This window comes from Camelus ferus, chromosome 8, assembly GCF_009834535.1.
Source record: "Camelus ferus isolate YT-003-E chromosome 8, BCGSAC_Cfer_1.0, whole genome shotgun sequence".
Taxonomy (NCBI): Eukaryota; Metazoa; Chordata; class Mammalia; order Artiodactyla; family Camelidae; genus Camelus; species Camelus ferus.
The window spans coordinates 61,884,783-61,911,759 of NC_045703.1; the positions used below are offsets into that span (position 1 = coordinate 61,884,783).

Below are 26,977 nucleotides of genomic sequence, written 5' to 3' on the forward strand. Positions count from 1 at the left end.
ATGCAATTATAGGTAACGGCATATTACCAAAGACTCCTTAATTTCTTTTAACAGCATAATTAGTTCCTATGATTTGAACTCAAGAAAATACTTGGTAAGTGCCACTGGTATAAAACGCAAAATTAGCCTTCAAAAACCAGCTGAAGTCCTGAATAGTATGCTGATGAATGCTTAATGCGGAGATGCAAAATGCTTGTGTGCAGATGCAAAACTATTCATACAGCAATTTCTAGACGTCCCTAGATTCTACTGATAGATGTTTATCGTATTTCAAGATTACATTAAAAATTACATATGTAATGCATTTCATATCATTTTATGTTTGCATTTACTTATATATTAACTATTCTTTAAGGATATAATGAGTAGAGAAAGCTATGGATTCCCTGGAATGAGGGGTTCCCTGATAAGTACTTTATCCAATAACCTTAAAAGACTTTATTATTTTTGGATGAGAGTAAAGTAAGTCTATAGTGGTCTGGTTAATTCATTATTTAGCCTTATGTCCCATTCCCTTAACCTCTGCCTGCTCCCCAATTGGGGAAAGAATGATTTACTACAATTTAAATTTTGAATAACTTAACAAATTATCAGGCCATGATTTGATCAAAAATGGAAAATTACACTTCATGTTCAAGACACTGTAAGAAATTGGAGAGATACATATATTTGGCAAAATTTTAAAACATAGTCTTTATTTAGTTTGGACACAAATTTCAAGAAGCTAATGAGAAAAACAATTGTTCTAAGTGTCAAAGAAATGGAAAATAGTGTCTCTACTGGATTTACCTATTCTTTTGCTAGAGAGGTTTACAAATTCATTATAAATGAACAAGAAAGAAGAGTTATTTGTAGCTTCATTTTTGGTCCAGAGGGGCGGTGGGGGGAAAGAATGTCTTCAGAATATTATAAATGTTGTAGAAATTCATTTAAGTATTTCTGAGCTTTCCTATGAGGAAAACTCAGTAATTAATTTTTGAAGGAAGAAACCTTGCTTGTTAACTTTTAATTGTTTCATTTATTTTTGCCTTTTTTCTGAGTCCTGAGTAATTCCATTTAGTAACACAAATTATTTGTCTATTAGAATCACTTTTGTAGGAGGACCACTAAATCTCCTTTCTGCTGTGAGCTATCTAGACAGAGTCAGAAGTAGGCAAAAATAAGCACAAGTGTATATTTAAAATAACAAGGACAGGATTATTTTATTTCTTTCAAGTTCAACAAATAAGCCATGTTGGTCAAAGGACTTTCAAAGTTGGTGGCATGTCAAGAAAAATAAGATATCTCTTTATGTTACAAAATTTAAAGTATTAGTGGAAGAGACTAAATTTCTACTTTGAAAGATAAATATGGGTATGATAAGTAAAAAGCTCAATTTCACTCAAAGGGGGCTAAACCAGACAATTTAAGATTTAAAAAAATCAACTTTGAGAGGTCATTTCATCAGAACTGCCTATTTACATTAATAAAGTCATTACAAATAATAGAACAAACGTTCACATGACTGGTGCTGCATTCAGACAGTCTACACTTCCAAGAGCTCTTCTTTTCTCTTATGTGAAAGAATGAAATGTTGTCCTATTCCTTCCATTGTAAAACTGAAGCACGAGTTAACTAACATGGTTATGTCAAGAACAATTCCGACAGCAAGAACCAAACCAATTATCTTCTGATTGACGTTACAGTTTGCAATCTCTTACCAGGAGCATGTGGCCTAAATTAATCAGCAAGGATTTGGGAAGTCTTTTCCAAGAATTCCTTGAGGACTTAGCACTTCTTCTTGTAAGTGGCAAGGAGGAAGCACATTCTCTAATTCTCTAACCCTTAAAAAAATGTATCTTTTTTTGCAGATGAGTAAGATTGAATTGAGAACTCAAACTAAGAAAGAGATAATTATGGAACCCTTACATCCCAAATATTACTTTGCTTATTTGATGATGTAGCAGCATATGGCTCATTATAATATTTTTTTTTTTTTAGAAACCAAGGAAAGGATTGCATTTAAGAAACTGATTTTGTGATTTTATTTCAATGTCTTCATGCACTTTGAAATAGCCTGTTCTAAAGAGAATGATTTTCCTGCAAACTCCAAAAGAATGAGAGCAGCTCTTGGGGTGTGAAATAGAAAACAGTATGTATCAGTCATTGTTTCTTAGAAAAATCCCTATTGTTCTATTGTTGTTATTATTAAAAAATCTGGGAAAGATTAAGTCTTCTAGACATTATTTGTAAGGTCATGTGGGTAGTGAGTATCTGAGCCATGATTCGACATATTTCTATGCGACTGGTGGCCAGGCTTCAATAACCCCCCCCCCCACCTTACCCCACCCTGCCCCAACACCATGCTGCCTGGAACAGAACCAATGGTAACTAGCAGCCTAGTAGGGAAGTATAAAATACTGTCAGCTAGAGACCAGCATGAAATGGCACTCATATTTGTATGAACGACATTATTTAGTTCACGGAGCTACAAGTGATCATTTTGATAATTTGGTCTTTTCAGTTTAAAAAAAATGAAAAACAAAAAACTTTCCCCAGGCAATTGTGTTTGAGAGTAAAGTTCAGTACTTCGAGGGCTTTTGATTCAGAAAGATGTGGATTCAAATCCAGACTCCACTTCTTACTGACTGTGCCACCTGGAGCGTTCAAAGGCTCCGTTTCCTCAGTGAAACAGTGTGAAAATACCCAGCCTGTGGGGTTGTCATTGAGACAGAAGGTAACATATGTAAAACTCCTGGCACATGGGAAACACCAATATCCCATAGTTACTAAAACTATTAAACAATAAATATATTCAACCCCTTTTTGGGAATAGAAGCACAGGTGATAAATAGGTATTTCACCAAGGGATGAGAATATTAGGAAATGTTCATTAAAATCTGCTATATTTGTTGAGCAATGATCAATTTTACAAACAATTTGGAGAGTTACGTTGGGAAACAGTTTAAAATTAGCAGCTCAGTGGAAGTCTCTTTATGAAATAGGCAGAAAGTACTGATTTTTTAATCACTAATAATGATTCTCTACTTACAGATCCTTTATTTGAGAAGTTCAAAGAGAATTATCAACATCTTTGTGTTGGAACATTAACCTGGTGGAACAGTCCCCATTAGGCGTTTCAATCTAATTGGCTGTCCTTAAATAGCTAGAACAAAGACGGATCCTGAACAATTACCCACTGCGCTCACTCGTATCACTTGACATGACTAAACCTGAAAATATAAATGCATATCTGAATTTAGTATTTGCAGAATTAATGCCACTGCCTAAACTTAAAAAGATTAGGTTTCTCATTACTTTCTAAGATCATGCAAAATGAATAAGGGAACATGTAACAGATTTCACATTTTTTGACAAATAGTTCCTAGAAAATTGTAGTAAATCTAGAGAAACATCCTATTGGAAACCTGTTAAATCTTTTTTTTTTCCAAATGCATGTTGTTCATTTAGCACTTAGAAAATAAAATTAAAATATATTACGGTTCTAGGATGCTTCAGTAAAGATAAGGTTTCAATAAATACTCAGTCATGCCAGTTACAGAGACACTGAAACAGGTTAGAAATGGGCTTATATTTTAAATTTATTAATTTATTATTTAGAACTTGTGATTAAACAAATGGAACAGTTACAGGACTGAGATGCCCTTTTAATATTAATTTTGCAAGCAAATTTGTGTTGCTAATAAACTGAGGGGGGCATGTTTAACTAAGAGGAATAAACTGCCTGTAATAATTATAATTCTCTGATTACTTGTAAATGGACATTGTTAGTTACAGAACAACCTACTTCCTTTGCTAATTCAGAGCTACTGTTCTATGTAAATACAGGATTCTCTATACCAATAGCCCCAAATATGAGACAATCTTTGGAAAATAAATTGATACAGAGATTCACAGGCAAAATTTTGCTTTTCCTGGGTGCACGCAGGAAGTAGTGAAGCTCAGGGAATGACCATTAAAAAAAGGCATGCTTGACCTAATCTAAAAAAAAAAAAAATAGTCCCCATGTGAACAATTGAGAATTGTTTTAAATTACCCATGACTGGATTTTAGAAACATGAAGATAATCCTTAAGTAATTTAACTCAGGTTTAGTGGTGAGCTCAGAATCAGTGGTGGGTATGCAATGCAAAAACTTTTTTTTTAAGCAATAAAATAAAGCCAATCACAATGGTTCAATATGATTAATGCAGCAAAACCTTTATCTCCAAAGAATCTAAGTGTATATTTCAGTGTCGCAAAAAGCTCACAAACTTAACGTCGAACCCATTTAACACACTGGTACCTTAATGTTTTAAAATTCGAGATAAAACTAACAGCGTCTAATAAACTGGTAGGTATCAGATGCTAAATCTGGGGGTTCTCTGATCTCTCCGTCAGAGCACCAGGGAGACTTACGATGTAGTTTTGCAGAAGCAGCTCTACTGAGTCTCTCCTCCCATACTTGATGATCCAAGACTTCAGCTTTGACTCTGCAAGAACCAGCAGTGAGAGCAGACGGTACTTTAATTCTAGAAATTCCATTTTCATTAAGTGTAGCTCTGACGTGGAGGACACAAAATGAAACCTAGAAACAAAACACCGAGAATTTACAGAAGGTAACTAATAGTAACAGAACGGGGCTTACTTAACCTGTTACATGTCAGCATTAAATAAAATGCAGGCACAAGGTCTTCTAAACTCTGGCTGACCAGTCACTGTCAGGAGATCTGATTTGATTCTAGCTCTGGGTTTAAAAGCAAAATATGACTGATTGAAGTCTTTGATTTAGTTCTTTCTCCTGCCAAGATATCTCTCATCTGTTTCTTTTATAAGCTGTTTTTGCAATATTACATAATGTTCCTCACAGTACTGAATAAAAATACAGCCTCTGAAGAAACCATTTCTGTGATTTGCAGGCTGTGGGTACATGCAGGTTTATTATTTTCAACTAATAACATATTAGAAGGTCGGCATTCTTAGCATATGTTATGGGAACCCAATTTTTATATACCAAAGGTAAATGTCTCTGTAAAAAAAAAAATCAATCCATTGAAAGAAATGAGGAAAAAAAAAAAAAAAGCATCCACCGAGCGTTTTACAGACACTTCATTTAAAACCAGACATTCTCTTACCTCTCGGCCAGGTCCTCTAATTGATCGGCTGGCACTGGGATCCCGTTAACAGACCTGGTCCGGTAGATTTCATGGAATGCTCTTTTGTGGGCATCTGTGTTTTGAAGCAGATCCTAAGATACAATTTTAAAAAAATAAAAAAATGAGGAAACATGTTCACAGGAGGCTAAAAGCATAATTTGCAGCCTGCACGGATGAGTCAATGCACTCAGCAATTCGACAGAGCTGCCACATCCACGTGCGGCTGGGTGCCCATCACAGGCTTTTACCCTGTACAGGAGCCCGGGTGCCTGTCCATAAGGCCCTGTGCTAAGAGCCGTAGCTAATAATTATGGCATCTTTTAAACACACATGACACTTGCACAGCACTGCATTCAGACATTTTAAAGGCACATGGTCCAAAGGAAAACAGAGTTACTGCTAGAAGCAATGATTTGTTAGTATTTGTATCCTTCCCTGCTTTTGAACATGTAGGGTTTTAAGAGCTTAAAACTAAGCACAACTAGATTAACCCTTTAATGGTTAAAAAAATTTAGACTATTTTTATTTTGAATGGACGCAGGCTACCATAAAGTGATGTTTGCTTGCCATCTAAAGTAAGTCAACTGCATTACAATATATTATGAAAATACCTCTATGGTTAGAAAATTTCAAACAAGCACAGGGAATGTCCCAGGGACATCGGGGGGCGGGATGTAAATGTGATGTTTATTAATATTCTTTGTGGACTATACAGAATGCCAGAAATTTTAACAATTTATCTGTTTGTTTTCTGGGTTTTTCACTGTCAAAAGACTTATTTATAGAAAGACTTACACATACTTCACAACTCCTAGCCAAGCTCTCACAGAGAAGCAAAGAAAGAGAGATGTGAAAGTAGATTCGTAATGGAGCAGGAAGCTCTGGGTCCTTCCCGGGACAGAGCCCCCTCCCCCACATCCTCTGCGTGCGTCTTGTCTTTGGAAAACCTTTAGTCAGAGAATAAATTTAATCACAGAAATGAGAAAATACAGAAGCAAAGGAGAACAGGCAAAGAAGAAAAAATAGTAACAGGTTAGCCACTAAGCAAAGTAAAGGACCTTCAGTCCCTCCTCAAGGGCTACAGATAATATTCTGAGCCATACCCTTTGAGCTGTTTTGCAGAGACTCAAACCCCCACCAGGTGAAAGAAGTTAACTACGTGATGACCAGACTGTAGCCATGATATAAGCTGCTCCAACTTGCACAATTCCAAGAACTGGCCTCAAGGAAATAGCAACAAGCTGACCCTAGAACTAAAGATTAACTGTACTTAACCAATCAAGATGACACTGGTCAGACCACCACATGACCAATTTCAAGATGATTTTAAGAGCTGACTGTGCTTTTCTGCATGTAGCCCCCTTCCTCTGCCTATACATCCCGAAACTCCTCTTTAAAAGCTCTTGCCCCTTGATGGGTAGTGGGAAGATGGCGTTTGGACATGAGTCTGCCTTATCCCCAGGTTGCTGGCTTCCTGAATAAAGCAAGCTTTTCTTTTCTACCAACAATTGTCTCTCGAGTAGTGGCTTTGGAGCAGCAAGAAGCAGATCCTGAGTTCATTAACAGATTCAAGTCATGTTTTCTAGAGCTAAGGTTGTTTCTCAAAAGCAGAATAAGTACCCAACAGTTTGTCACTGAAAAGTAAGACACATCAGCCCACCAGAATGACACATTAAAATGAACATTGCTTCTCTCACACTAAGATTTAGTAGATTAATTGAGGAAAATAGAAGCAAAAAAAAAAAAATCCTAAATCATAAGAGAGACACTTGATGGAAGGGAATAAATAAAAGGCTTTTGTACACGAATTAAGATGTTAATGTCATATGTGTTTGTTCACATAAATGAAATTAATTTTCTTTTAACTTGGGGGACATTAATTTATTCACTGTAGAAAAACACGGGGCTAAACTATTTCTATCTTGATATATATTTGCTATCATCACATTTTGACCTGCTCTGAGTTTGTAGGTAGCTGCACGGATATTCACAAGTCCCCTGTTCCCAGAGAGGGGGCGCTATGTGCATCCAAGAACTCATCACAGAGGCCAGAGGACTGCCCCAGAGCAGCTACTGACGGTGAGTATGCTAGTCACTGTGTGCCGCCTTCTTAACATTCAGACACGTTTCTATGGTTTATATCTTGGCTGAGACTCCCCCAAATGACTTCAGGGTAAATTTAGAGCCACCACCACTCCCAACTCTGATCTGCTACATGTGACTATAAGTTACTGTATGGGGGGAGTGGTCTGTGACTATACTGGAATACACAAATGTCCAGCTGCCTTGCAAGAAGCTTTCCCTATTGTAGTTTTCCGTATGTGGTTAATTGAAAAAAATCCTGACAGGAAATCAAAACAAACAAAAACATTTTCAAGCATATGACAAGGGAACTACAGCTGGTGTGATGGCACTGGGTCCTCTGAAAGGTTGTCTCATAATAAAACAGTTAGACGCTGAGCATATCCTAAGACTTTAACTCACTGGTGGGCTCACAGGAAGTAAGTGACATCTTTGAGGTCTCCCACTCTCCGTAAAATATGATCTAAAACCAGATCATAGACCTGTGAGCTAAAACAAGGTGAAAAAGCTGATTATCCCAGGCCAGTATCTGTACCACTGCTGCAGGAGACAGAATCTTGAAACTTGAATAAGGTGAGAAACACTGAAACTGAGACCCCAACATTTAGCCAGAACCCCCCAAAAGGGCCGATGGGGGCCTGGTGGACAGCAATGCAGATACAAACAGAGGGAAGCAAGGATCCCCAAGCACAGGAGACAAGCGATCATGAGCGAGAATCAGCAGAAACAACAAATGTACGGTTAGAAAAATGTAAGTAATTTAATACTTGACAACAGTTTCCATGCTGGGAAGAGCACAATCTGGTTAGTGTTCTTAATTCCTTACCCTGATTAACAGGAGGACAAGACACTGATTCACTTTCAGTTGTGTTAAGTACCTACGGTATAATTTCAAGGGCAATCACAATATACAACTAGAGGTTATAACTTCAAACAAATTCGAGGGAAAATATGGACTAAGAAAATCAAGCAAGTGAATAAACAAACAAAACCCTCTCAATCAACTTGTAAACAGCAATAATGTAGAAAAAAAAAAAAGAAAAAGTAGAGCAAATAAAAGGGAAAGAGTCAAATGGTAGAAATAAATTCAAGTATATCACTGATTATACATAAATGTGAGTGGAGTATCTATTCACTCATCAAAAGGTGGACACTGTCAGATCAGACAAACAAATAAAATAGAACCATTGGCTTTCTAGAAGAGATACACCTAAACATTACGAACACGGTTAGGTTGAAATTAATAAAACGGAAAACATGTCAGACAAATACTAATGAAGAAAGCTGGTGTGAATGCACTGATATCAAGCACAATAGATTCCAGAAGAGAAGTCACTATCCTCACGCAGCAGCCAGAGTGATGCTGTTAAAAGTGGTCCTGTCATTCCTTTGATAAGAAAATAGATGGGAAAAGATGGTTAGGATAGGACAGAGAAAATCAACCATGCCAGAGTGCAACTAAAGAAAGTGAAAAAGTGCAAAGAAATGATATTGGGGGAAAATAGAGGCTTAACCATAGGCACAGAAAAGATTACCAAAGAAATATAGATGAACATTTCAAATAATTTTATGACAATAATTTTGAAATCTTAGTCAAAGGAACAAATTCTCATAAGGCATGATTAGCATTACTGATCCTATTAAAATTGTGAAAGCCTGAATATTTCTAAAATCATTTTTAGAGGGTGGGTATAGAAGGGTAAAAAAACAAACAATAATCCTTGCCCTTATGGAGCTGACATTACCGTGCAGCAAATGAAGCATAAATCAGATACATAATTAAATTAGTCGCTGGGATAAAGATAAACGCTAAAGAGAAAAACTGAACAGGGAAGGGGAAAGGGAGTTTGTTCTTTCAAAGGAGTGGTCAAGAAAGGATTGACTAAAAGGTGACTTTTTAGTAAAGGCCCAAAGAAGATGAGGAAGAATGTAATGGGAATATCAGTGGGAGAATGTTTCAGGCTAATGGACAAGAACATTCCAGAAGGATGGCAAGGGCAACGGCCTTCAGGTGGGAATGCACGTGCACGTTTGGTGGCATCTTTTCAGCAGTGTTTTACTGACTACCCTACTTCGAACTGCAGCACCACCTAATACTTCCTGTCCTTTCACCTTCTAATCAAAAATATATTTATTTATTATGTCCGTTATTTCATAACTGCCTCCTGCATGAGAAGGCAAGTTACATTAGGGTAGGGAGTTTTCCTGTTTTGCTCATGGGGGTGTCACAAAGACCTAGAGCACCACTTTGCACATAGAAAAAGCTCAGTAAATATTTGTTGAAAGAGTTGGAAAGACCCTTGGTCCTGTCCAAAATGTCCATGGAGACATTTGGTCCACGCCAAAAGGTCATTAATATTTGGTCTTGTCCAAAACCATTTGGCCTGGACCAAATATGCTCATGGACATTTTGGATAAGGACCAAATGTCATCTAACTGGAAAGACTAGAAAGGCAAATCCAGGGAAGGGGAAAGAAAATTAGGAAATGAAATAAAGAAAGAATTTCAAAAATGAAGGAGTAATTATCTAAAATCCTTCTGATAAGTAAGGTAAAGTGCGGGGGAGAACTGTCCATTGAGTGAGGAATGAAAAGAACCCTCACGAACATGACATGGATAGCATGACAGGGGAAAACTTGACTGGAATGGGTTCTAGAAAGAGTGGGAGAAGAGAAGTAGGAAACCAAAATGAGATCTTAGACAATTCTTTCAAAGAGCTTCACTGAAAAAAGGATGAAAAAAAAATGGACAGTAGCTGGAAGGGTAAGTAGCGTTAAGAGAGAGACATTTTTAAGATGAGAATAATAACAGTACATTCTATGTGGGTGGGAAGAATTCAGCAGAGACAGAGAGAGAAAAGAAATTAAAAAGGGAAGGACTACAGGAATTATCTCTTGGGAAAGAGCCAGGAGGACAGGATCTAGGGCACATGTGGAGGGGCTGGCCTTCGCTTGGAGCACAGATGGCCCATCCATAGTAACAGAAGAGGAGACAGAGTATTCGGGCACAGATGCATGTAGGTGGGTTGATGTGGTTGTGGGAGCTTGCGGAAATTCTTTTTTGATTGCTTCTATTTTTCTCAGAGAAATAGGAAGCAGTGTCATCAGCTGAGAGTAAGGACGAGGGAGGAGGCGTGGAAGGTTTGAGACAAGGTATAAAATAGTTGCCCCAGAAAGGCAGAGGGAATCGAGTCCAGAAACACCTCTGGAGCGCCAGGGAGCATTCAGGGCCCCCTTGGGTTAGTCACCATGCCTGGGGGTGTGTTTTCCTCCAACCACAGTCATCTGCACGTGTGTGGGCAAAAATTCGGCAGAGCTGGCTTTACCCAGGGTTATGCTTAACCAGGAGACTAGGACAAAGTGACACCTGGTTGTCAGCTTGTTTTCCACATATACAGTTAACCCCCACCACGACCCAGTGAGTGAGGAACACCAATTCAGCTGCACAAAATGCATGGTTGCGTGACTGCGATGTTAATGAAAGACAGCATTTTTTGTCAGGACTGCGCCATCGCAAAATAAAGAGGAAGAATATTAGAACTTACGCTAAGCACAAGCCATGCAACAAAGCCAAATAAAGTCACAAATGACTAAGAGATCAAGGCCTAATCCCACCACTGGCTAAGGCCTCTACTAACCCTTCCCACCCTCACCCCGACCCCGACCCCCACTCCAGTAGCCCCAGGACAGAAGAACCTGGTGCCTTGGCTTGCCTTCCTTTGAGAATGGAGGCAGGAATGAGGTCCAGAGCCAACAGCCAAACACGTTATTATGAAAATGCACACTGCCTGTTACCTTATCTTTTCAAAGATAACACATAGCAACGGAAATAACAAAGGTAACTGCAGATGAAAAATGTCACAGAGATACTGGACCACACCTCAGGAGATGCATCTACTGAACTTGTCATAAACATTTTATAGGAGGGGAAAGTGCAAATCAGAGAACCTCTAAGAAGGTGTGACATCTCTGAACCAGCATGAACGGAGGCCTGGGAGGCCGGCATCAGTGCAAGTTCCAGGCCATATCAGGGAAATAAAAGTATTTATTAATGGCTAACTAGTTATCAGTTAGCCACAATAAGTAATAAACTATCCTGTCTTCACCGATGAGGCTCGCTTTAATAAAACCTTTCAGGTCCTCCAAGCATCACGCAGTCTAAATAATAAGATGCTGGCCCAAGTGGAAGTTCAGGAACTTGGAGTCAGCTGTGTCCAGTTTGAACCCTAGCCGGTTAAGACTGGCTACCACCACCGATCCTCCGCCTCGGGTTGCAAGACTGCCCGCTTGGTGACCGTTTGACTTCGGAGGGCCAAAACCGCCACCCTCCGATCATGCTAATGGCACCATTTTCTGAACATGCATCTCATGAAGAAGCATGTAGCTTAGCTGCATCTGTGCAGAATGGGGATAACTTCGTCTTTTTCTTGTCTCCAGTTACCTTTCCCCAGGGTCCTCATGCCTCGGCTACATCCCATAAATACTGAGAACCCCTCACCTTCAGGGAAGTGGGTCTGGGATTCGTCCTCCCATCTCCCGACTCCCTTTTCTCTGCTGCAAACCTCTGAGTCTCAGCCTTTGGCTTGTTGAGCGATGGTCAAATGAGCCTGATTCGAAAACACTAGAACTGTTATGCTGGAACGTTTTCCGACCAGAATGTTTACCTTGTGCTGCTCACGCTTCCGCTGTATTGTGTTGGCCGTTTCCTCGTGAACCTGCTGAATGGTTATTTCCTCTCGCAGGGCCACCTCTGCTCTGTATAACCAGGCCCCGATGGTGCCCAGAGGGGCAGGAAGAGACTTATCAAGCTGAATATGCCAATCAAAGAGCTGAAATACAAAAGCAGAAGGACAGAAGATCTTAGTACGGAAGACAAGTCCTGCAATTCCCCCAAATGATTTTAAAGCCTACAAAGCACTTTAAATTAATAATTTTGGGTTAATTTAATAAATAAATATCAAATAAGAAAATATGTGTGTCCTCACTTCTCAAAGCATCGAATTCAGAACACATATTTTCTTGATGATATGTATTAAATTAACTCAAAGTTACTCAATTAAATGGTGAGGAAACTGCAGTTACAAGCAAATCTTGAGGAAACTTAAAATACATCTTAGACGTGGAAGGATATTATTGGGAGATTAGGCGATTTTATTTTTATAGGAATAGCACAAAGCGCCCACTGACTTTCAGGTCGGCTTTTGCCAACATGCTCAAAGATGCAGCAATTACACACCAGCTGATGTGTAGCCTTTAAAACCTCCCGGCTGATGAGAACAGGGCCAGAAAAATCAGGGTTCGTCTAGACGTCTCTGGAGGAAGATGTGTATTCAGGATTCTTTCTATAATATAATTCTCTAAACAGCTCATCATTCCTTCCACTTCATCCAGTTCCTGAGCACCATTTCCTGGCTTGTCGGAATGCCTGGTGGGATGGGTTGAGGTGCTCAGGATCTAACCTATTCTTTGATAGAGTTTAATGGGGGAAAAAAAAAACTAGATTATAGAAATGAAGAAAATAGGGTAAGTACAGGCAAATATTCCCACGAGTGATGGAAGTTTCAGAGGTTTTGCAATCCTGGTCTCTAAGTTTGCAAAATATTCCTACAAAAGTTACTGAGCAATTTTCCTTCAAGCTCATGATCAGATAAGCTAAGCTTAAATTTAAAAAGATAAAAATAAATGTGAATATAGGAAGAGTATTAACTGTTGATGAAATCTGGTTATGGCATTTGGGGAAGCTGTTAAGGCTTCATGCTCTGGGAGTCACCTCTTCTAAACAACCCCAAATCGAGTTGTGTAAAGTGAGAAGTAGCTTGGATGCTCTTCCAGGATTTCACGTATCATCTGGTCAATGGAGATACCACGTGTAGGGAAGGCAAAGCAGGGAAACAGTCGTTAAACGAGCGCTTCTACTGACCTGAAGGAGATCTTGACAAGAGGGACGAGACTGTCCCACAGGTCAACCTTCGCACCTCAGACAGAGGCAGGAGGACCTGATACAATGTACCATCATGAAGAAAGAGGATAGAAAATCTTCTTGGCTAAATTATGTAAACCCTGATGAAGTTAGTGATCAGAGAACTTACCCTGGAGGACACTCTATCCCAGGACTGCTTTACCAATGCTTGGTCGAGTGACAGTTTGCCATCTCTATGTAACGGCTGTATTAAATGTTCAATCTGTTTCCTTTTTATTTCATATTGAACTCTGAAGTGCTTAAATGACTAAAAGAGGAAAAACAGCAACAACATGGCAAAGAGTCAAAAAAAAGCAAAAGCATAGGAAACCACATTTCCTACATAACATTCCTTTGTATTTGGATAATGTTGAATATACGTTGTTGATAATAATAATGATAGCCATGAAATTAAAAGCAGCTGGGCTTCCTCAAGCCCTGGCGGTGAGCCTGGCCCCATGCTAAGTGCTTCCTGCACACGACCTCTGACTCTCCATCACCCTACAACGTGGACAGGCCCCACTATTATTACCATAGAAAGCCCAGAGGTGACTTGGTAAAGACAAGTAGTAGAGAGTGGACAAAAGCCTAGGATTTCTCATTTCTCATGAAATAATCTACATGCCAGTCCCTGCTCATCAGGAGATAATAATAAACAGGAGTCCATAGCTGTGTCAATAATCAAAATAGCTGCTCTACTTCAAAGCACCGAACGATTTACAAATAGAAATGGCGATATGTATCATTTTGATATATATCAGAAGAATACAGGATTAACAGCAACCAAATTTGTGTTTAAATAAGTCCGTAATAAAGAGGTTTACTTTAGGAGGCCTCATTTTTGTAATAACCTTTTGTTTTAAGTTTAAAATAGTAAGTATTCTATCTGTTTTTGAGTCACAGTATGGTTAACATAAATTTGTAATATATAAACTTAACTGTGAGCCTGATACTAATACTAAGAAAGTAGTGATTTTAATGAAAAGCCTACATTTTATACCAAATTAACACATCCTAAAATGTGTCTCAAAGTCCAAATATGAATTGAAAATGCCAGTGTGCAATTATTTTAAAGAATATGAGACTGGCCCTGCAGAATCTAACGGATAACACATTAGAGAGAATTTCTAAGTCACTGACTCAATAAACATGTAAATTCACATGAAGAACACTGGGGGGAGATGGTGAATAAATATTCTACCACAGATTTTACCTTCCACTCCCTCTAACTTAATGTAATTTTAAAATACCAAAACGTGAAATCAGTTTTCAATTTTGTTCCACAGAATCCCATATATGGAAAAAGTGGAAAATGCATGATTGATCAGTATAAACAGAAGATGCTGACTGCATAATGGAAACACAGATGGAAGAAAAAGTTCCCTGTGCTGTCTCACCCTATTTTAGGAGACTGATGATCATCACTGGCCTGTAAGGAATGCTCCTATTTCATGCCTTTCTAATCCTTAAGTTTTCCTCTTATAAATTAACATCTGTACACCAGGTAACTTGGAATTTATTTTTTGATAATTTATGCTAAAACTAAAACTCACTAATGGACTAAATAAATGTATTTACTCTGTTCTTATATTTATAGTCTCAATTTATTGATTTAATCAGGTTAATGGAGCCCTTCAAGAAAATTACCTTTTGGGGGAAAAAGATTACACTGAATTTCAAAGCAAAAAGTGCACACATGTAAGCACGAATTTACTCCTTTGCCAAATCTGTCAAATATAATATTGACAGCATCATCCTTCTAAATTCAGGTATACTTTATGGATATGATTATGTAACATCACACAGTAATGCCAACAGCTAAATCTTTTATCATCTCTTACATTCTTCATTTTTTTCACTCTCTTACATTTTTTTCTTTTCATTCTCTTACATCATGCACCCTTTTTAAAAAAAAAAAAAACAAAAATGACTGAAATACAAGGTAGGTTAGAATAGTTCTGCTGCTAAAATGTAATGATATTTTAAATAGTAGAAAATGTCAATGCTACATAGGGTAAAATCACAATTTAATGGAAAAATTTTGTTAAAGGGCTTTGTGTTTCTTATAAGTGGAAAATGGAAGCTGAAATCCTATTAATGACAGTGAGATGAGACTGGGAGGAAGAATAACAACACAACCCTGGGCCCCAACCTGAAGGCAACAGCATTGAACTCGACAGGTGGCAGTAGAAACTGACCTCACTAGTGGGCCCACTCCAGACATCCATGTTGTCATTTTTTACTTAATCCAGCTTATTCTACAGTAATTCTCAATTTGTCACTGAAGGCATTTCTTGTGGAGTTTTCTTATTATGCAACATCTATAAGATCACGAGTTGTACAAAAACTAGATGTGTGTGTGTTTGGGATCATCTACAAAACTCTGAGTTCTGGGGAAGTCATGAAACCTCAGAACTCTATATAGTGTGGACACATCCAACTTAAAACTACCAACTCCACCTCTGGGTATATACCCAAAGGGAATGAAAACAGGGTATCGAAGAGATACATGCACCCACACATTTACTGCAGCTTTATCACAGGAGCCACACTATGGAAGCAACCTGAGTGAATGTTAATGAATGAATGGATAAAGAAGATGTGCTGTATGTACAATGGAATATTATTCAGCCACTAGAAAGAAGGACATCCTGTCATTTGTGACAACATGGATGAAACCTGAGGACATTATACTAAGTGAGACAGGGCAGACAGAGAAAGACACATACTGTATGATATCACTTATATGTGGAATCTTAAAAAGTCGAACTTGCAAAAACAGAGTAAAATACTGGTTACTGGAGGGTAGGGAACGGAGGGGACGGGACAGATGTTTAAGTATACAAACTTGCAGTAAGTAGTAAGTAAGTCCTCGAGGTCTGATGCACAGCATAGTGAATACGGCAACAATATTGTATTATAATCATCAAACTTACTAAGAGGCTAGAATTTAATCATCCCAACCAGTTTGAAGAAATGATGACTATGTAACATGATAGAGGTGTGAATTATTGCTACAATGGCAATCCCATTACAATATATAAATGTATTCAAATTTAAAAACTGCTTACTTACATAGAAATACGATTATTAAATTATATGTAAACTCAATGTATATTATTTCTTTAAAGACATGTCTCATTAATATTATTGGAAAGATTAAACAGATTAAATGACATACACGAATCTTACTCATGAAAGGCTTAAAAGAAACTGAAATATTTTTTCCATACGTTACCTGATATTTATCCTGCAAATTTGATTCTGTCATCTGTGCCCTCGTCATATCTCTTTCAAATTGTTCTATCCAAACTTTTGTTTCCTTCAAAACCAGCCTATCTTCTCTCTAGAAGCCAACAGACATGACAATTTTATTAGCATCTGTGCATTTATCTCCTCGCTGACTAATACCTGACTGATTCTAGAAGACACTGAGTATTTAATAAGCTCCAGTTGTCTTTGAAAAATTTTCTCTCTCTCTCTGCCCTCACACCTTTTAGAGACTAAGAATGAAAAGTTAATTCTAAAAAAAAAAACTGAATTATTATGCTGAATATCAAAATTATCTACCTCCATTTTTTTCCCTCAAGAAACACTAATTTAACTAAGAAAATGTGGTCAAAAGGAAACGTGCTAAGTATAAAAACACTTAGAAAGAGCAATGGCTGGAACGGGAGGGGAAACAGGCCCAAGGGTGCCTCTTCACCCAAGGCCACTGGTAACCCAGAGGACCATTCTGGAAATGATTAATTTTGACTGAACTCAAGGAGCCACAGTCATAGCAACATTGGATTACTTGTGTATATTATTATTTTAAAATGCTCTCCAGTACTATAAGTTCCACAAGGACAGAAGACACATTTATCTTGTTAAATATGGTATTCCCAGGCCCTGGCAACATGGCACCTATAAGATATTGACCAAATTATCTGCTGACTGAGTCCATACAAACTACCACTCACATCTCAAACATTAAAAAAATGCATATGGAGAGTTACATACTTGTTTCCACAAATAATAAGATCCATTCTAGCACTGATTTAGTGAAAATACCCTACTTTTCCATAAAGACTTCTTATCTGGTAAGAATGCCAAAGTAATCATAAACATATTTAACATGACTTTTTGGCTCTTACAAATAGCTTTCCACTACAGCATCTCGCGTGATGATCACAGCCTGTGACACATATGAAATGACTGTCTGTAGAAAGAGTGCTGGCCAGGGAGGCAGGCCAAACCGGTTTCAGATTCTGGTTCTGACACAGATTAGCTCTGTGACTTTGGGCACAACCTTAATTTAATCCTCTCTACTGCTGTACCACCGTCTGAGTGGTTATCACACAGCCTTCCCGTGGTTTAGGGGGAGAATGAGAGAGGCTCTCTGAACACACCCAGTGCAGAGCCTGCCACACACGCTGTCAGGATCCACGTCCTCTCTCACTTCCCGGCGATGCAAAGGCAACGCTCTGCTGCCTGGAAGGTGCACTCAGTTCAGGCACACCCTTCTCTAGAAAGCCTGTTCTGACCTACAAGGCTAGGTTACGTGTTTGTCGTCCATGCCAGTGGTTCTCAAACTTTAGTGTGCACCGGGTCCACTGGAGGGCCTGTGGAAACACAGCACCGCCTGCGGGATTTCTGGCTCAGTCTGTCTAGGGTGGAGGCTGAGCATTTGTATTTCTAACAAGTTTCCAGGTGAATCTGATGCTGCTGGTCTTTTGAGAACATTTTTCTATGATCTTGTAACAATCTGAGCTCAAATATTCACCCAAAATGCACCGTGTTTTATTGTCCACGAATCGTCTCGCCCTCCCTCGTCCCAGCATTCAAAACCCCTTAAGTGTCTTTTTTTCTCCAGCCTAACACAGTGCCTGGCATCTTCCCATGATGGCTCTTCTGAATGGACAGGTGAATGGGATCAAGGCACTGGTTTTATTATCTGCTGACTTTCATGCCCAGAAAAGCACTAATGACACATCTTATGAGCTCAGAGGAACGCGTGCTCTTGGTCTCCCTCCGAAGGACCAGATGTCAATGTGACCACTAAGCAGGGACCACCACGGTGAGCACGGGCTTGGCTGTGAGCCTCCAAACACAGGCTCATCAGCACCTGCTTCTCACCAGCTGAAATTATTTCACAGAGAGAAGCAGGATCCTGCTCTTAAAATAACCTTATTAGAGTACATTTAGGAAATGACTTTTTCTAGTGGGGGGGGGAGTGCAAACTGCAATAAGGTGAAAGGATGTAACTCTTTACACACTCAGCATTCTCTTTTTACAGGAAAATGAAGTACAAAAGAATATCTAGATTTCCAGAACCCATTCAGTCTAGTGGCTTTTCTTCAACTGGTGACTTTCACATGCGTTCACAGCCATGGAGGTCTATTTGCCTAGAGACCATCTATAAACCAAGCAGCTGAACTGTCAGCATCCATGACTTTTTCTTTCTCTTTCTCTCTCTCTCTCATTCACTCAGACATACACATTATATGATTTGTAGCATATTTATATATACATAAACTCATGCTTCATGAAGATTAAGATAAAAATTAATTCAACATTTAATATGCAATTGGTTACTTCTAATTTTTTACTTCAGTCTTGGCATAAAGTCTATTGTGTTGATAGATCCTTAACTTCAGGCCTCACTGGAATATAAAGAAAGATGGAAAAATTGAAATATAGGGTAACTTGGATATGGGAAAAAATTCTTAATCATTAATTCTACAAATTTTTTTTGAGCACTTACCATGTGTCATAGACTTTACTAAACCATGTGACTCAATAATTCATAAAAGAGCTATGATGAAATTCAGGATTACAAGCTAATTGAACACTTACCTTTTTCAATTAAGTATTTCCTGCTTAATATTTTAAAATATAAAAATAAATCTTTATTTTTACTTTCCATGTCACATAGAAATCATAGTTATTTTAATTTTTCCTTTATTAGTGCTGTTAAGTGTTATTAAGATGAAATTAATGCTACCTCATAATTAAAGATTAGTGGGAAAGTCCATGGGCATGGCTTAGACTGTAACTAACATTTAATAACACATATGTTATTTGTTCTATTAGAAAGGAAGAGGAAATAACAGAATCAAGGTATTAAAATAGATGTATAGATAAAGACAAATACATGCAGAGGAATGGCTAACACGCTACAGGATGCAGAATGTTTGAAAGAGGTCATTAATTCAAGATTACTTAAATCTTACCTTAAGAATTTGGATAGAATTTGCAAAAGATGGGAAACCTGGAAGTATTTCCTAACAATATGAAAAGACAATATACAGAAAAATAACATAAATCATGGACAAAAGTTATGTAGGAAAAAAGAAAAATGGAGAGGCATCTCTCTACAAATAAATAAGACAATAATTTTAAGGGTATAGTTATTTTAAGATGTTTTAACAATTTTTGAAAGTATCAAAATATTTGAATCAAATAAGGCAATGCAGTATTCTGGCATTTGATGTTTTTGTTTTAATTTGTAATAGTTGTACATGGCAATATATATGTATTTTATATACACGTCTTGAAATAGTAAATGTTTTGAAAGGAGAACAATGTACAGAAAGGTATGTGGATTCATGTTCCTCTATAAATACACTCATACTGTACACTCTGTATTCCTAAAACAATTCAGACCGTGCTGTGCTTCTGAAAGCAGTAAAATTTGTTGCAACAGGAGAAAGACTGAGTGACTAAATAACTGAAAGTTTAATAGATGAGAGAGATGAGCCAACAGGCCCGTTTTATTTATCGACGAGTAAGTGCTAATTACCTAAGGATACCTTCAGGGGAAAAGCTTCTTTACTAGTTTTAACGGTTGAAGTAAGAAAGGCATAGCATTGTCTATTCCCAGTAAGAAAATTAATTTGCAAATAGTGTCTATAAAATTTCCAATTTAAATAAACTCATCAAAAGGATATGAAAACCAAGTATACCAAAAGATGAAAGCCTGGTGGATATGTTGATGCCAATATTTTTTAAAAAATGAATTGAAAGAACTATTTACTAATAAGCCCTGAGCGGACAAATAATGAGTATTTTGAGGTGATGCTATCAACAGCCCTGGTAAGTACAGTCTATAAAATCTTTTTTTTGTTTTTTGACAATTATTTCTTTATTTTCCAAGTTTAGCCACTCAAAGCTAAGTAGTACAGTTTAATTTTAACTGGACTTTAAATGAATGGAATCATTTGAATATATGTGGTACCTTTCTTCTTTTACTTTTTTTTAATGTTTTTTAATTGAGTTATAGTCATTTACAGTTTATAAAATCTTAAAGGTTAATTAGACAGAATTAGATGGCCATGTGACCGCACTGAACAAACATAAGCCCAATGTCACAAAAGGTATAAAATTCTTTTTTTCTATTCAAAATATTCATTTTTAGATCTTCATACCCTATATTACAAATGCCCATTAAAAAAAGAGCCAAACTTATAATAAATTTCCTCAAAATTAATTTTTGAAATAATCCTGAAGAAGTTATATGCATCCTTTTTTAAGGAAAGGGATAGAGGGAATTTTTTTAAAGAAAACTCAGAATTTATCTTCTGGACAATGAGATTAATTTCTTAATAATAAAGCTCTTTAATAAAGCATATTAACAAGCTTAAATCCAGAATGGGTTTCAAATCTCCGAGGATTTTTGCATTAAATCCTTGCTAATGAGCATTAACGAAAGTATCTCCTTTTATTTCCCAGACATCACCAGCCACAGTGTTTACTCATGTGGAGAGATGATTAATGTCACAAAAATTAAAATAGTACAAGTTCAGAAATCAGCCCAGAAGTAATCCAATTGGAGAATCTAAGAACTTCGGATTTGACAACCAGATGGAAAGCAGATTTCCCTCTGTGCCGTGTTGGGGGGAGTCTATCATAGCCTCTTACAGAGGTTCTTATTCACACAGCAACATCCATGCCCAATTATCTTCTCAAAATCCAGAAAACCCCAAATGAGTCCCAAGCACACGCCTCAATCCCTTTTGGAATTGGTATAGTCATCTGCCCTCTGCGGTCCTTCTTAGGAACATTATTTGGCTAATGACAGAATAAGTTACTCTGGAGATCAACATTTGTGCCTGAATCCTGGCAAGGAACAACAAAAAATGATTTCTTGAAACCACAGTTTAAAAAAAAAAAAACTAACATAGTTCTATCAAATGTCGGATTAACTTCATCCAAGTGACCTAGGAAACACAGTCACCATTATTTTGCTTAATTCTTTCATGAAGTCACCGATTTCTTTTAGTGCAAAACCTACTTGAAAACTTTGGGTTATGTTCTCCTGACCTTTTCCTTCTTTAGATCTGTTTCTAAGAAACGCAATAAACTTGTTTTTGTTTGCCTTGTTTCTCTTCATTACAATCTCAACTGCTCTGAAAACTCTCCTTTAGACCTGAACAATGAAGGCAGAGTTTTTAACATGTCTTGAAAATTCCATTTATTACTTTCCCTGATGTTACTCAACCTACTAATTTAAATTCAGTAGTGAATCCACCCCTCTCTAAGAAACAAACAAAAAATCCCCCAAAACAACAACAACAAAACCAAAACCAAACAGTATTACAGTACTTTTTTTAAAAACAGGAAAATGGTAATATCTATTGTTGACAAGACTAGTAAAATGGGCATTCTGATATGCTGGCTGAAGTGTTAATTAAAACATCTCTCTACAGGCGAATTTGAAAAAAAATTTCAAAAAGCATAATAGATCTGTATACCTTTTAGTCTAGGAACTCCTATTCTAAGAAATAATTGTAAAATAGTGCTTTATTACAAAGTTGTTCTTAGAGATATTTTTTATAATGCAAAAAATAAGAAATTTCCAACAATTAAGATTGGATAAAGAAGTTACTGTACATCTATCTGATGTCGTAGAGAGAATGCCATCAGAAGAGTTTTGTATTCTATTAACAGAAAAAAGAAAGTTATAAAATTGTACACATAATCTGATTATATTTTTGTTCAAATATTATGCGTCTACACATATGTAGAACTCACACAAAAATATTAATTTTTTTCTAGAATAGGTTCTGTCCAGAAGGTCAAGTACAGATAATTTTCCTTTTCTTTTTTTTCCAATTTTTGTTTTTATTTATGCCAATGAGCACTTGTCATTTGAGCAGTATGCAAAATGTAAATGCTAAACTATTGAGAGGCTGAAAAATCTAAACACAGTGAATAACGAGAATTTTTATAAGTTTGCCTTACTTCTATGTTTGAGATGAGTAGCAACTTATATAATAAATCTAAAAGTCAAAATTAGATTTTATCAGATTGAGCAGCATAAGGGAACTCAAGATCTAGATGTACAAATGATATGATGGATATAAAATTGGGTCAATCTTCAAATTGCTAAAATAAAGTTTCCCAACATTGCTATCTTTCCTCAATGTTAATTCACCAGTATTAAATGTTCAGTTTTTATTATTAATAATGCTTTCTTTGATCTAGCCAACATACCTATCAGTGAATTCTTTCCTTCCAATCTCTTCCCCAGTTGGTGATATCAGTCTTAACTCAGTTGCTCTTATAGTAAAATGCATTCCAGTTTAATTTTTTGAAACAGCGTAATTAAAAATCCAATTCACTATCACTGAGTGTTATCAATGCTTGAAGAAAAACAAATACTTACATCATTCTCTTGCCCATCAGCGCCTGTGCTGTGGATGTCAGGATACTGTTTCAGAAACTGGGCTACGTAAGTCATAATAGACTTCTCATCTGGTTTATCCACGTCCACATCTGGAAAAACCAAACCCAGATGTGAATAAATTAATTAGCATTAAATAGATTTTAATAATATGAACTCTATCTAATAATATAAAATTTAGCTAATATACCAAACAGCCTGTCCTAAATGCAGAAGAAAAATAGAACTAATATTTAGAGATGGGGGAGGGGAAGCTAATTTAGTCTAGATGATACATGATGGAAATTTTATGGCTCAGTAAGATGACACATTTGAACCAAGAGCTTTCAGGAAAGTAGCACATGTTTTATTTAAATAATCTCAACATGCATCATAAATCTGAGATATATATGGTTATTCATACATTCTGTTAAGGGCTGAGATATTTGTTCAGCTTTCTGTTAAGAGCTGAGTAGTGTACTGGATACTACTGGCTTTTTTGTGCGTGTGCAGAAATGAGCTGGAAAGCCCTTGGTTACCCTCATGAATCTAAGGGGCCCATAGCAGCTTCCTACAATGGCAAGGGATCTCCATGCTGGCCACCATCTCAGAAGAAGCCAACCAGGCAGACACTGAGAACTAAAAATGTTCATTCGGAAATTTCATCGTTAGAAATAACTTGCTTTCTCTGAATTTACATTTCTGCATTCATCAGTGGAAATTCCTATAATTGCCAAGGCAAAGAAGAAACTGACATTAGGAGAATTCACTTTGACTCTTTTATTTCAATACGACAAACAACATAGTTTATTAAAGTTTAGTAAAGGTATCCAAATTGTATTTTGAAGACTTGAAAGAGTTAACTCCATTTCCAGAAAGTCTTAACATTCACAGCCTTACAAAAAGGTGCCACGCAATTCCAGTGAAAAATATTAGTCAATCATTTGTGTTGTTTGCCCAAATGACACCCAAACACTGAAATGTTTAACTGGATAGTTATCAACATTTCTAAGTTTCTAATGACTGACATTTTAAAGGTAAGCTCTGAGATTACTAATAATTTTTCATTCTTCCAGATTCTGTGAAGAATTCTCCTCCCCTAAACACACACACTTCTAAAACTTTCATTCTGCCCTTACGTGCACTGAGTAAGGACAGTTCACCTGGCTGGTACCCTCCATGTCGCAGTACTGTTAGGAGCAACAGAGCTGTATTTTGCTCCCATACGTAGTGGCAAATATTTTTCCAAAGGAAAATCGGTACAGGAAGATATGGTTCCTTCCCACCTTTCTAAAGTTTTCTGGCTTCAAACGGAATTTTGGACGTCATCTGTGATTTCTAGGTTTAAGACAACCTACTGATTGAGGTACAAGAGCCAACAAACGCTCAACGTGCCTTCGGGATCTAGGAGTCGCGGGATTCCCAGTTCCGTCTCAGCAATCCTGAAAGCCTCCTCCAGGTTTTCTCGGTTAGATCTCCCTTTCACTTTCTCCAAGTCCACCAGTTCCGGCCGAATAGCGTGGATGACCGAATGAAAGGCAACCCCACTTCTCCAGCTCCGCCCGAAGTCTTTCACTTCTGTTCCAGTCTGCCTTTAAAAAAATTAATAATGATGTCACTTTCTAAACAGATAATACACACTTTCTCAAAGACTCAATCCAAGCCTCCTCAGCAATGAATGATGGGCAGTTAGCTCTTATCAGTTGACTGGTTTTGAGAAAAAATAAGAAAAGCAAACTTTTTAGTGGGTAACAAGGTAAGAAGTAGAAATTCCCATTCCATACGTAATAGTTTTCTATATTAGAGTTTTCCTTAATTGAGACAGACTCAATTTAAAGTATATTTTTAAAGGAAACCAATTTAGAGAAAAAAAATCTGGTAAAATAAATTTAAAAAAGAGAAAATTTTAAAAACATCAAAACTGATAATAATTCACCACTGTGTATTTTTTGAAGTCTAGCACGTTTCTGATGAGAAGCAGCTTGTGTTGTACGCAGACAGATCATAACAGACTAACAGAATGTGGCTGAATTATATCAAATGCATTAGAATGAACATATGCACACGATGTGATCATATCTCTAAATTAGTCACAAAGAAGCCTCTATTCCACATAAGTCCAGACCAGATTAATTCACCCCACAGATCAAATTGTTTGATCAAACTGTTTTTTAAACTCTCTTTTTCAGAATTGCCTTGAGGGCAATGCCCTGGTGGCAAATCTTTGTTCTTTTTTGGTGGATTTAATTCAAAGCCAGTTATGATAATTAAGAAGTGATCCTAGTTGGTAGTCATATTTTGTAGCTGAAAACAGAAATGAGGCAAGCTCACAATGAATGAATTTTTTCCTACATGTAACTTATCAACTATAAAAACAGTTTCAAAAAGAGAGTTGCAAAAACGTCTTTGAGCAACATGTTTTGATTAATTCGGAGCCTTTAAAGTTGATCAATTAATTAGGTAACATTCAGTGGATAAATATTCAGGAAGTTTCTTTTTAGAAAATTAGTCTCATGACAATTGTTTCTAAATAAAGCAGAAATAACATCACTTAATTCTTTTTTTACTATATTCTCAAAATTTCCATGAACTGGAAGATGCAGTATGTCTGACTGATACATCGATTAATATAAAAAGTTGGTACATGCTTTTACATTTTCTCTCTGCAAACTTTAAGGTTCACTTTAAATTATGTTTTCCCAGTGCATACTCAGTTTGCATAAAATATATTGTGTGAAAAACAGTAGCATAAACTTAATCACTGGTTTCACAAATAAATATTTTAAAGACAATTTTGTAAGATTCCAGTAATTGTAATCTGGAATTGTCTCTTAGTTCTCTAAGAGTTTCTGTCTCTGGTAGTAAAGATATAATTTTTTTCAGCCAACTCCTGACATATTAGCAAATAACCACCCAGGTTAAACAGTCTTATTATCTATTCATTTGTACATTTGCCTCTGGCTTCATCTTACTTTTTCACCTCTATTTTCCCTTTGCTCACAGTTCCTCATTTTAAAGTGTTTTTGTATTCACAGTCTCTTTAAGCCACTTTAAACTATTTTTTAACCAATTAAGGTGGGTGTAAATAAATAAGTAAACAGTCAGCTGACAATATGCATCCTGTGTTAGATAATTTCTGATTTTCTTGAACTTGTTTATTGTTTTAGACATTTCCAAAAAGAAACATACAAAATGTTTCCTTAAATATTCACCATGTTGGAATAATTAAAAATGGTTTGGTACATGGTCACACACCCACACACCTATAATGTTTTGTATTAGATCAAACTAGTAGATGATAGTCCTACAAAGTTTTAGTTTTAGTCCAAGCCTCTCATTTAAGAATCTTAGACACAGAATCAAAGAAAATTCAGATGCCTCACTTAAAGAAGTGATAAAAACTTAAACTTAGATACATCACTTAAGAAACTGATCAAGTAATTGATCAAGTAGGTCCAGGTTAGAGGCATTTCTGATTTCTAATACATAGTTACTTCAAGTTATTTTGATGGATCCGTACATACATCTTCATTTGTTTGGTTATCTTATTAATTGTTGTCCTAAAACACAATTGTTCTTAAACATTTGAAAATAAGGTGCAAATGTCAGATGTGCTTTCATTTCTGAGAGTATTGACAGTAGGTGAATTTGGTGTGAAAAAACAGGAGGGGGCTTAACTCTCTTGTGTTACTGAAACAATTTTTTAATATACTTCTCAAATATCTTGAAATTTTATCTGAAAACAGTGAATACCCTCTGACAATTTGTTGTTTACTGGATGTTTTATCCTCTTCCACCATCTTCAGTCTGTGAGACTGAACCCTCAGACTACAGAGTCTCACATATTATAATTTTAGAAATATGTCATACACTGAAATGAGTACCGATTCTAAAGTCTTTTATTCATGTCAAGTAAGAGATTGCTTGAAAAGTAAATACCGGGATAGTGTAAAAAGTAGCTTTTAGAAAAATAATCAACAATGTGGTAACGTAATGGAATCATTACAGAAAACTCAAGGCAGAGGACAGTCTTCTCCCTAAATCTCTGCAATTTATGCAGCTCAGTGGATCCCGTAGATGTGCTGATAGGTGGAGAAGCTCTGGGTCCGTGAATCTGTACATTTATTTATACAGGTAAGGAAAATACAGCTTCCACT

The 26,977-nt window shown here is 36.8% G+C and overlaps 1 protein-coding gene across 13 annotated transcripts in view; it reads right to left on the bottom strand.

Moving 5' to 3' along the window:
- SYNE1 (spectrin repeat containing nuclear envelope protein 1) overlaps positions 1-26,977 on the bottom strand; it is a 427,871-nt gene that overhangs the window by 291,629 nt on the left and 109,265 nt on the right. For 12 of the 13 annotated variants that reach the window (XM_032485189.1, XM_032485193.1, XM_032485199.1 and 9 more), the window contains 8 exons: positions 24,216-24,412; positions 22,824-22,933; positions 19,390-19,440; positions 16,413-16,520; positions 13,305-13,442; positions 11,880-12,044; positions 5,114-5,226; positions 4,398-4,566 (listed from right to left, as the gene is read on the bottom strand). In XM_032485189.1, coding sequence (XP_032341080.1) covers positions 4,398-4,566; positions 5,114-5,226; positions 11,880-12,044; positions 13,305-13,442; positions 16,413-16,520; positions 19,390-19,440; positions 22,824-22,933; positions 24,216-24,412 — 1,051 coding nt within the window. The remainder of the gene's footprint in view (positions 1-4,397; positions 4,567-5,113; positions 5,227-11,879; positions 12,045-13,304; positions 13,443-16,412; positions 16,521-19,389; positions 19,441-22,823; positions 22,934-24,215; positions 24,413-26,977) is intronic. The other variant, XM_032485194.1, reaches the window with a different exon arrangement.